The sequence below is a fragment of the Coniophora puteana genome (genome assembly GCF_000271625.1).
Source record: "Coniophora puteana RWD-64-598 SS2 unplaced genomic scaffold CONPUscaffold_12, whole genome shotgun sequence".
NCBI lineage: Eukaryota > Fungi > Basidiomycota > Agaricomycetes > Boletales > Coniophoraceae > Coniophora > Coniophora puteana.
The window spans coordinates 1,399,516-1,411,135 of NW_006913064.1; the positions used below are offsets into that span (position 1 = coordinate 1,399,516).

The 11,620-nt window shown below is 51.2% G+C and overlaps 3 protein-coding genes across 3 annotated transcripts; all 3 read left to right on the top strand.

Moving 5' to 3' along the window:
- Positions 1 to 963: 963 nt before the first annotated feature.
- On the top strand, positions 964 to 2,953 carry CONPUDRAFT_168344 (uncharacterized protein; the record flags this gene model as incomplete). The annotated part of the gene is made up of 18 exons (XM_007774601.1): positions 964 to 986; positions 1,036 to 1,084; positions 1,135 to 1,149; positions 1,198 to 1,226; positions 1,282 to 1,306; positions 1,373 to 1,454; positions 1,509 to 1,541; positions 1,597 to 1,608; positions 1,661 to 1,674; positions 1,727 to 1,835; positions 1,891 to 2,033; positions 2,087 to 2,144; positions 2,194 to 2,264; positions 2,319 to 2,326; positions 2,381 to 2,478; positions 2,507 to 2,519; positions 2,577 to 2,624; positions 2,676 to 2,953. 17 exons carry the CDS (start codon positions 964 to 966, stop codon positions 2,587 to 2,589), a joined length of 795 nt encoding a protein of 264 aa, XP_007772791.1. The 3' UTR covers positions 2,590 to 2,624; positions 2,676 to 2,953.
- Positions 2,954 to 4,654: 1,701 nt separating this feature from the next.
- Positions 4,655 to 5,420, top strand: CONPUDRAFT_23169 (HET-domain-containing protein; the record flags this gene model as incomplete). Its single annotated transcript, XM_007774160.1, has 2 exons — positions 4,655 to 5,052; positions 5,150 to 5,420. Coding segments are annotated over 2 exons (669 nt in total), but the record flags the coding sequence as incomplete, so codon positions are not given.
- A 4,073-nt stretch (positions 5,421 to 9,493) lies between these two features.
- Positions 9,494 to 11,451, top strand: CONPUDRAFT_139306 (uncharacterized protein). Its single transcript, XM_007774602.1, has 3 exons — positions 9,494 to 9,833; positions 9,900 to 10,199; positions 10,391 to 11,451. Exons 1-3 carry the CDS (start codon positions 9,645 to 9,647, stop codon positions 11,252 to 11,254), a joined length of 1,353 nt encoding a protein of 450 aa, XP_007772792.1. The 5' UTR covers positions 9,494 to 9,644; the 3' UTR covers positions 11,255 to 11,451.
- The last annotated feature ends 169 nt before the right edge of the window (positions 11,452 to 11,620 follow it).

The window sequence follows — 11,620 nt, forward strand, 5'->3', positions numbered from 1 at the left end:
TCTAACTGGCCGCGACCGTTGTTACTCCCGTTTTTGGCACCGCGCGAGGTGTGTTTTCTTGTTTTTAGCTTCGGGTCCCAGGACTCGTGTTCTTATTCTTCCTGCAACTGTGAGTATTCCGATTCTAGGAAACAATCAGTACGGCTTTATTACTCGCACAGCATCGGACTGATGTGAACTGGGGGAGCTCCGTGTTCAAAGGAGCCCCAGTAAGTATTTCGTGTATGGGAAGAAGCGATCCGCGCAACTCAGGAAGGAATTGACGAATAGCAAGCTACATTTCGTGATTGAGTTCCCGTCCACTCATGTGTCAAAGTTACGTTCATCAAAAGTGCTTCTGGTCTCAATTCCTGGACAGATGATCATGTTGCCGAAGTAAGCTACATTCTGCGGCCCCCGTGGTCGTCCCTTCAAGGTAAGTATTCGTTTCAACACTCCCCGTTATTCAAACCATGAGACTCGCATCATGTTCTAACTTGGGATCTGCCATGATATCTCAGTTGAAAGGAAGTAGCCGACGCATCACCGTCATCCGTGAGTCTAACGGGGTCTTTCAAACTCGTCGTGCTGGCGGTTTGTCACGCAGCCAACTTCTGCCAAACACTCATCACTCAAATTCCAAGCCTGGGCAGCCCGGGTACGTATGCATCACATCATATTTCATGCGCTTGGGATAAGTCTAACTGATACCCTTTCCTATTATACTGACATTCTCCTGCGGCGTAGCCGCTGGACCGAATATGGTTAGAATTTCTCTGGGCTCAGGATAACTGCCTCGATGTCTCTCACGATGTATTTAATTACAATCATATGAAGCCTACAAGGATCAAGACCGCTTTTATTAGTGGACCCGTTGCTTCTTCCATAGATAGCCTTGCCAAACCTGACAGGTCCTATAAGGACCACGGTCCACCTAGCTTATCGTCATGGTCCATCATTCCTCAAGACTCAGCGTCCTTCGCTATGGCCACAAACACGAATCTCCTGTAGGCCTTAATCCAAAGGATTCTACTCAGCGTACTTAAATGACCTCAGCTTTGGTCCATTGCTCATAGGCGTCTTTCTGAACTGTATACTGTACGGCGTAAGCTGTTTGTAAGTTGGACTGTTTAGCGTCCTAATGTCTCCATCCAGGTGGCTGTCGTCCAGGTGATCGGTTTCGTTTTATCTCATCCGCTGACTACTCAATCATTACAGGCGTTTATGTACTTTCAAAACTTCAAGAGGTGAGGACTGTTCCGTCCATCTCGTTTCCTCTGATGTGATGCTGAATGCGACTAGAGACACGCTATGGATCAAATGTTTCGTACGCACACATTACGTTGTGTCCGGGCGTTCGCAACCAAACTAATACTGTATCACCTTCGTGTAGGTATTATACCTCATAGTCGTCGAAACGATTAATGCTGCTTGCGACATAGGCTTGATCTACGAGCCATTGGTTCTGCGTTGGGGTAGGTGGTCGTAATCGTGATGATATTGTATCTCAAAGTTTGAGCGTTGCGAAGGGGATGAGAGGGCTACCATAGTGTCTCCTATCAGTGAGCAGTTCCTCTTATCAGACATCATCCCTGAAGCTAAAGTCTTTGACTTAAGTGCTTCCTTCTGGTATGTCATCTCGCCAAGCCTTTCCTACATCGGTGCTCACATCTGCCTCCAGATGCCATTGTGACGGTACTGATTATGGTTTTACTTCACATAAAAATTTGATGCTCACTTCAGGTAGGTGGTTATCTCAACACCGGTACAGCTTTTCCTTGCTTGGCGAGTCAAGGTCATGAGCAACTCCAGTATAGTTCCGATTATCATCGGCTTTCTCGCCATAATATCTCTCCGTGAGTCTATACCATGTCATCAAAATCAGTAGGGCTGAGTTAGGCTGGGCGGTAGTTGGCGGATTCGCAACAGGAATTACCGTGTCATTTATCAATGAATATGCCGAGTTCCATAGATTTGAAGGGGCGCCTACAAGCTGGCTCCTCGCGTCTGCTGCGGCTGATGTATTGATCACGGCTTCTCTGGTATGGAACTTAGTACGTTTCTTTTGAGCACCGTTCCTCCGTGAGATCCTCTGATGCTCGTTTAGTACCGGAGGAAGTCGGGCATACGTGTTACAGATGACGTCGTTAACAGGATTATCCGTTGTACGTCCCGAAAAAATCTCGTTTGAACTCTTGCTGATAAACCCTCTAGTGACCGTCCAGACGGGACTCGTTACAGCGGCAGCCGCCATAGCAGATGCTATCATATTCGTTGCAAGCACAGTACGCCCGCACACTTATTTTGACTTTGATTTGTCTGACGAGTCCTCCGTTTAGACGACTATGTAAGTATACAGCTGATACACCACAAGTAAATCGATCCTGATAACCTGAACTAGAAACTATCTGTTCGATTTCCCTCTCTCAAAGCTGTACACTAACTCTGTATTATCGACGCTTAACGCTCGGGGGCGCTGGAGGTCCATGTCTCGTCCAAGTGAGCATACTATAACTTACTCATCCAGGGGGAGACGAATGGTAAGCGCATCGTACATCTTGCTCTTTGGCACGTGAACACTAACGCTCTGCACGTAGGATCAATCTGTAGGGGACCTTGAGAGTGGAGGACCGGTATTATCAAACGTTAGGCCTTTTTACCCTGTCTATCCTACTCGTTCTTAATATTGTAAGCAGGACGTTTATGACATCACGTTGGAGGATAACCCAAGTTCATCTACTGATGCCAAGTCAACACACGCGATACTGCAGCCGGATACAACGCCTAACAATGCCGATATGGGTTCTTTCGCTGCCGGAAATGCTGTGACCACTGAAGCGGGACGTTTTGTAGACCCTCTCACCGATGGACTGTGACAGTGAGAGCCGTACATGCACTTCAGGCATCGAATGAGTTCCAGTTAATTATAGTTATTCGGACAAATACTTACACAATACATTACGGTTTAAGCATCATGCCCAGGAATATTACGTCAGCGAGTACTTCAAGAGCGACAGTCTCTTTGCTTAGTACTGCTGACACGACGACCGGCATGCAGATCAAGATAGACTATTAATGAGCTGCAGTGATTTACTATGCTTGACTGCTGGTCCCATGAGACGACCAGACATTACTCTAACGCGCTGACATCGACTTTGTGCATGCCTTCGGTCGGCTGGTACGCTGTGTTGTGTACGTTTCAGTTGTCGGTTTCGCAAGCTACAACACTTTTTTATTCCACGGAACCGAACAGTGTCGGCCGGATCTCTTTAACTAGCTCAAGCTGTTTTATGTACATATGCAACCTTCCCTTGGCGCTCTGTTCTCGCCTCTCATTGAGTATCTCCGCCGACAAGATCTGCTTCACGTGCGACCAATAGCTACGCCGCCGCCGCTCCCAGGCGCCGCATAGCCCAACACTCTCAAGCAAGTGGCTGTAAGCTGTAGCCTTCCTCGATGCTGCGACAGGCCGGGATGTGTGACTTATGAGTAGACGTGATGTACGAATTACTTTTTCAAGTAATATCAATGACCTGTACAAATTGGATTCGCTGCTCACACTAGTCTTTGAATTCGTCCATTGTTGTGGGACACGGCTTACGATCGTTCGCCTTTGTTCTCCACTTGAGGAACAGTGACTTCGGTACTAGCTTGCTATAAACCGCGAGGCCATGAAAATTCATCCCACATAACATATAGCGCACCTTTTTTGTCATGCAGCGTGCGCATCGTTTGTCTTTGTTCCCCATTTTAGGGACAGAGTTTTCGGCTTCGGCTTCTTCCAAAAAGGGTTTGTACGCCACAGCCTTACAGCAGTCATTGTATTGCTTCTTCTGAGGATTGATTCGGAAGCGATTTCGCGAGCGGCAATTCCGCTATATATATACTGTATATAGACTCGGACGAAAAAGCATATGAAGGTATGACTCAACAAACACCCTGCCCACGCAAGCTGTTCATCGAAGCAAAGTCTGGGAAACTCCTGCAGACCGCAAGAAAGTCTCCCGTGCATCCATGTGCATCTTTGCAAAACGTGGTATCAATGTAAACCTTCATTGGAAACTTAACCTAGCACATGGGTTCGGTTAGTACATAAGCGGGGGCATGGGGCCTTTCCCCGCCTCTGCACCTTCGCCGTTGATCGTATCATCTCAAGATGACCTCTTCTCGCAGGATTCCCAATCCACCTATGCACCTCGATGACCGACAGACTGGGGTATGTGCGGCTTGTATTAGCGGCTCAAGATAAGCAGTACTGACATTCACTTCATCAACAGGCGCAAGATATGTATATGTGGTACCCGAGTGATCTCGACGATTCAGACAACTCTAGCCTTGAGGTATGTCCGGGGACTGTCCGGGGATTCTGCCAGTTGTAATACATCATAAGTTTACTCACGGGGAAAAGGTCTCGACAGCCTCGACTCCGGCACGATTTTACACCTCTAAACCCGAGATACTTGATCCTGAGGCACTCAACCACGCAATTGATGAGGTGATCGACGAATACGTCAACAACGAAGTTCCAGCGCATCTCATCGACGTCGAGTCCAAGAGGATAGTTGACAGGTCATGGCTCCAAGACCACTTTCGCAAGAAGCTGTATCGAGAGATAAATCCCGAATCCGTGAAGTCAGATCCGTCCTACATACGTAGGGTAGTGAGAGAAAAGCTCGCGTATGCAACACTTTCACATAGGTGGGGCATGGACGAGCCAACATACGAAGGCTACAACCGCATCCGCAGAGGTTGTGGCGCAGATGCATCGAAAATGCTGAAACGAGCCACAGGACCGGGGTACGGAAAGCTATTCAGCTTCTTGAAGGTTGCGCGGAAGACAGGGGTGCGGTTCGCGTGGTCCGACACTTGCTGCATCGACAAGAATAGCAGCGCCGAGCTTGACGAGGCTATCCGCTCCATGTTCCGTTGGTACCGGAACTCGTCGATCTGCATCGTCTATCTTGCGCAAACTCAGAGTGCCCTCGATATGACCAAAGACCCCTGGTTTACGAGAGGTTGGACACTGCAAGAGCTCCTTGCACCTCGAAAGATCAAATTTATGGCAGACAATTGGTGTCCCATTTTCCCCAACAACGATAAGGATACTTCAACGTGAGTACAACCCGCTTCCGTCCTTCAAATCGTCGTTCTTACCTATACATCTTCTAAGCGGACGGTCTTTACTTTTTCGTGCAGTCTCAACAGGCACCGGTATCCCAATCGATGTCCTAACGAGTGTGTTCATACCAAGCAGGAGGCGCGTCAATGAAATTATGTCTTGGGCTGCCCACCGAAGAACTACGAGAGGAGAAGATGCTGCATACTCCCTCGTGGGCCTGTTTGATGTCAGCTTGCAGACGGCCTACGGAGAAGGGGCAGTCAACGCCTTTCGTCGACTCTTTGAGGCAATAGCTCGCCATGCAGAGGACCCCTCGGTCTTGTACTTTTGCCGCAGGTACCTCCCGAGCTCCCCCGCGGATTACATAGCAGGCCCAGTCATATGTTGGGATATCGAAGAACCATTCAGACGCAGCATTGATTTGCGGATGGGACAGCAAGGTTTACAACTCCAAGTCGTGGCGTTACCGGCCAAACCAAGGAACATGCTCTATGAGAATCCTGGATGGTCCATCAAAGCGCAGTGCCCTGCCCTTAACAACGCAATGTCGGACTCGATCATGCTCCCGACAGGTAGCAATAACTGGATTGGGTATCACGAGCTCGCCCTGGGAGTCGTGACTTACTGCAAGATTGAAGGTACTTCGATAGTGGCTTTTCCTGATACGATTATTGCCTACTTGCTCAAATCTGACATGGGCCGCGAGACGAATAACGTGGGTTGGCATACAGAGGTGGACCTTAGGGGTACACGCTCTGCGGCGGAGAGGTGGATTATTTGCTCACCATTGATAGAGGTGACTATTCCTGGGAAGCCGGAGGCGGTGGGGGATAGATTATCAGCAGAAGAGCTGATGTGGAGAGCCTTGAAGTTCATGAATATGCCCGAGGAAACCGGAACAGCTTGCTACTTTGTGGACGAATCCAAGGTAGATGCAGAGCACATCACTCTTCACATCCGTAGAGACTACTAGGTTGCAACCGATAGCACTTGCGAACTTGAAATTGCTTAAATATTGAGCGCGTCTTTACTCCATATTGAAATACGACGTGTCCATCATAACCTGGAAGTGGGTGGTGAACGCGTTCAGCATCTGACATGTATACAAGCCTATACAAGCTCTTTAGTCGTCGACAAGTCGTCGAACAAGAATATCGTACCAAGTGAGGACGGATGCTGTACATGTTCTCACGCCCGTGAGTTTATCCGTGCGCTGCAAATGCCAAGTTTGTCCCTGGTGAGTGACTTGACGCACCGGATAACCTTCGCCGTACTCCATCACAGGTGGGTTCTAGTATGGACAGTCATTGTCACCTCAGCTCTATCCCCATCGTTCAATCAAACATCCCGTTCTGCGTACTCAGCCTATTCGAAGCCTACCAGATAGATGACTCTTGACAGCCTCCCATCCGACATCCTCATCAACGTCGCTGCACATATTGCTCCTTTGGACGTTTTAGCGCTCCGTCAGGTGCGTTGTGCCTTACCTAGGGTGATGTTTTGCCCAGCTGTAATCTGGATGACGGAATCTCTGCTGTTGCTACCAGACATCTCGTGCCCTGAACGCCGTCACTTACGAGCAAGAAGTCTGGTCGAACGTGTATGCAGCTAGTCCCCTTCCCCGCGCCGGCTCGTCTACACCATACCCATCTCACTCCCGCAAGGACTTGGAAGATGAGATCGTCACAAGTGCAGTAGTCGATCGGCGTATCTTTCCCACTGGTGATACGGGCTTCAATCCCAATCCAAGGCAACACATACCTGTCATCCGAAACATTGTCAATGAAATCGACTTTCAGATGCTCAAGGGACGGTGGTTGTTCTCTCGTATTGGACTCAGAACTATAGCCTGCCGGGACTTGAGCAAAGTGGCAGATGCCGTCAACATGCAGGAAGAGCCAATGATGGTTTGCCATGTATCGGAGCCCTATGGGGTGCACCAGTACAAGACTGCGGAGATCGTGGGTACGGATGGAAAGTGGCGTGGCTACTTGGCGTACATGCGGATTCATGCCTTTGAGCCTGAGCCTATTCACATGTTAAGTGCATATCCGAGGCTCTCATCGTTAAATGTGATCTAACTTCTTTCATCCACCTAGCTACATCGTTGAGGTATCGGGAACCTCGAATGGCGTTTCCTTCTCAGGGGTTTTCCACCACACCTCTACAACGGCGATAGAACACCGTCCACTCAGGATGACTATGAGCCCATCAGCTTGCTGCGCGATGTGGGACTCAGTCAATACATCGGCTGTACCTCAGACTCAGTTCAAACCTGAGTTCGTCCTCCTAGATTTTGACAGTATTCACATGGGTGTGCAGGTCCAGTCGCTTGCGATCACCGACCAGGTATTTCAGTGGTTTTCTTGAATATTCAACTATTACTGATTCGCGTCTATCGTCGACGACAAGTCTCAGGACGTACAGCGCATTCTCAACAGCTTCGCTGGCCTTGCATATGTCATCCTCACCACGACACACCTTGTCGTGTTGGGACCCTACTGCGAGGAAGGGCCTCTCGGAGGAACTTTTGATATGTGGGTATATGCCACCCCGTTGACCGATGCCCTCCGGGTCAATTCGGCAGACACTACTGCTAAGCCTTGCTTTTTCGGTTTCACGGATGTCGCGTTGACTTGGCCTGCTGATCCTGTTCTTCTCCGCGATTCCATGACCCACCGCATCGTAGAGCCCGCGTTCGACCTTATTTCGCGCGAAGACGACGCTTCCACACATATATCCATCGTGGGCCTACGCCATTCCGTGGGGTCTCCCGAGAATGTGCCACTGGTCGTTATGCATCTCGTTATACCACCCAAATACAGTCCTTCCAGCACACGCATCAAGATCAGCACCGAGACCATAAGCGAACTTCCCTTTCACAACTACCCATACCTCAACGGTGCTTTTCGGCCTTCCCAGTGTGGAGCAATGCGCCTCGTTCGGGCGCGGGTGGAAAATGTGGAAGACTCTGCGGGGCTTGAGCAGGGTTACTTGCGGCTTGAGGCGCTCGAAATCAGACTCGTTGACGAATACGAAGCTGGAAAAACGAGAACGGAAACATACCAAGGGGAAGACGACCGGTACTCCGCGATGCACAACTCTGCTCAAGGCGTCGCAAACGCTCCTTGTCGGTGGCGAAAACGCGACGGCGGAGTGGACTGCGTGCTTTGTGGCCTGTGTCGACTTGCTGAGGGGGAAAGTTTGCATACAGCGTCACTTGGGAGATCAAGGGCGCCACAGCCGTGGAAACAGAAGCGTGGAGGGAAACCTGCAGGAGATTTTCGTACTGAACTTTGGTTGAATTCGTGCTTGTTTGGAATAGATAGTCGGACATACGTTTGCTTTCCCGTCTCAGGTTTTGTGGATATTGCCATCGGCAGCAATGAGAATAGATGCCCCTGAGTCCTGGGCCTAAGGAAGAAGGCTTCCGGCTGGTCCGGAGGTTAGCCTACGCTGAACGACGATCTCAGATGATATTGATTCAATGAGAGAACACACACACGAGAAGCTAAGAGATCATGTGTGAGTTGAACCATGGAAAACTTAGGGTGATCAACTCTGTATATGCGCACGTTCCTGCACACTTTCCGTGAAATCCTTCTGCTAGGTCTGGATACAGGAAGTCGATGTTTCGTTCAACTGTACAGCGTCTCTGGAGAACAATCTAGAGCGTAAACCAAGCGTAAACCCGCCTTTTCAGTCGTTTGCATGACCTGCATTATGGGGGCGATGACGTTGGGTAGCATTAGGAAAATTTGTAGTTACCCCATGACGTCTGCCAACTATGAGCTCAGCTGGAAGCAGCGGCCCCATGAAGGTCGAAGCAAGGGAGGATCTAAGGTTGTCAATCAGTCGTGAATCAGTTCCAATGTCAAACGTACATGAGGTAAATCAATAGGTTCAAGTGCAGCCGTGTGCCAACTTCAAGCTCCGGACACTTACGCGTGTGGACAGCATCTGGCAAGTCTGTCAAATTTCTGATGCAGTGGCGTTACGACTTGCCTGCAAAAGCAGGTCTCGGAATTTGGGGACGTATCGGCGTGGGTGAACCATTCCTCATCTGATGTCGGAGAATGAGATCTTACAGTAATGAGACACGGACGTAAACGGAGATCCACTGGAGAGGCTTACTAAGACAGCGACATTATCGTCGGCCTTCATTTTTGTGCGAGGTTGAGCGATTCAGGACCGGGCTATGTCATGCCTCTGTAATGATGACATATACGAAGTCCTTGGCCGAGGCTGTTTTTGGGATGGTCATGGGTACATCGGGCAATCGAATGGGTGCGGCCGGAGCGTGCTGAGTTTGTGAGTCAAGATGGAGGAATTGCAAGACCCGTGCGGGAGATGAAGCAAGTCTCAAAGTCAGCCATTTGTCATCCAACCGTCGTCGCCATCCTTGCGTATCTGGCGACATGCATACCATATATTACCGCTCATCATTACTCTGGCATCCTACTCTCTTTTCTTCTTACCACTCGCACTATCCTTAGTCGACTCCCTAAGCACCTCTCGACGTCTCCTGTAGCACATCAGACGAATCATGACTGTATCAGTACCCGCCACACACACTGACGGGAACGGTGTCTCTCACCCATTCAAGAGGCATGAACATGGTTTCGGCACTCGAGCCATCCATGTAGGCTCCGAGGCTAACGCAGAGACCGGCGCCGTCATCCCCCCGATCTCGCTCAGCACGACGTACAAGCAGGATAGCGTTGGCGTCCACAAGGTCCGCCCGCCTTCTCTTTGCCTTGCCCTCCTGACTCAGAGCTGATCTTTCTTTGGTACAAAACAGGGTTTCGAGTACTCCCGCTCGGGCAACCCCAACCGCGATGCTCTGGAATCGACGCTCGCTTCAATCGAGGTGGGCGGAGCATACGCGCTGGCGTTCTCATCCGGTTCTGCAACCACCGCCACCGTTCTTCAGTCGCTCGGCCCGAACGCCCACGTCCTTAGCGTTAACGACGTCTACGGAGGCACTTTCCGTTATCTCAAGCGGGTCGCATCGGAAACGCAGGGACTGGAGACGACGTTCTTGGATCTAGAGAAGGCGAGCGATGACGAGATTCTCGCGGAGATTCGGCCAAATACAAAGGTACGTTATCTTTCCTATGTTTAGCTCCTCGTATCTCTGCATACCTTATCCCACTCGCACGGGCTACGCACGTTCCTGGCGTCTGTGTCACTTGCGCCATCCTTCCCAAACCTGCTTGCCCCTGTGCTTCCTCTATCTATCTTGTATCCACATCCCTTCAGTGCACGAACGACTGACTCTACCACGTACAGCTGATCTGGATAGAATCACCCACAAACCCTACCCTCCGCCTCGTCGATGTCCCTCGGATTGTCTCCCTCGCCCGCTCGCACCCCTCGTCACCCCTTGTGCTCATCGACAACACCTTCATGTCCCCCTTCTATGCCTCCCCCCTCCTCCAGGGCGCTGACATCGTCGTGCACAGCCTGACAAAGTACATCAACGGCCACTCGGATGTCGTCATGGGTGCCGCAATCCTCCCACCCCATCACTCTGAGCTCGTTGAGAAGCTCCGCTTCCTGCAGAACGCACACGGCGCAATCCCGAGCCCGTACGACTGCTGGCTTGCCCAGCGCGGTGCTAAGACGCTTCACCTCCGCATGAAACAGCACGGCGTGAACGCCCTTGCGGTCGCCAAGGCCCTGGCAAGGAACCCGCATGTCGAGGAAGTAATCTACCCCGGGCTCGCGAGCAGCCCACGGCACGCGCTCGCGCGCAAGACGCTCTCTCCGCACGCGCGCAAGTTCGTCGACTCACTCCCTTCCTCCGTCGCGTCCACCCCGTCCTCGTCGTCCACGGACCTCAGCTCGGAGGAAGGCGGCTTCCCCTTCGGCGGCATGGTCTCTTTCCGCATCCGCGGCGGGTTCGCGGAGGCGAACAAGTTCTTGAGCACCACGCGGCTCTTCACGCTCGCTGAGTCGCTTGGTGGCGTCGAGTCTCTCGCGGAGCACCCCGCGCGCATGACGCACGGGAGCATTCCGCCGGCTGAGCGCGCACTTCTTGGCATCGGGGACAACCTCATCCGGTTGAGCGTCGGCGTCGAGGAGACGGAGGACCTCGTGCATGACGTCGAGCAGGCGCTCGAGATCGCCGTCAAGGGTGGCAAGACGGCGTAGGTTTGGGTTTAGAGCTGATGGATAGAGATGCCGTCGGACTATGGTGATAGACACGGACCACTTGATGGGTAGGTTTTTGTGGAGGCATTTCTCAAGCGTTTCTTGTACTTGTTAGTGTAATGTGGACCTAGGGAAGGGCTGCGCTGTGATCCATGGATAGCCGCCCTGAACATAATTTTATACCTCTTGCGTTTGCACCTACAGACAATATGTTTGACTTCCACGGAGGCTTCGAGGACTACTCGTGGTCAGCGTGCCATGCGCCGTGGCTGTGCTACCCCTAAGCATCTTCTGTTCGCCCCTGTCGTCGTTAACTTGACTCCAGACCGGATATACGCATTCCACAAGCACCCCTCGACGTCCCCT

Excerpts from the sequence above, each read along its gene's own strand:
- CONPUDRAFT_139306 (XM_007774602.1), top strand. The coding sequence starts at position 9,645 with ATGACTGTATCAGTACCCGCCACACACACTGACGGGAACGGTGTCTCT. Across the intron at positions 9,834-9,899 it reads ATAGCGTTGGCGTCCACAAG|GGTTTCGAGTACTCCCGCTC; the intron begins GTCCGCCCGCCT and ends GGTACAAAACAG. Across the intron at positions 10,200-10,390 it reads AGATTCGGCCAAATACAAAG|CTGATCTGGATAGAATCACC; the intron begins GTACGTTATCTT and ends TACCACGTACAG.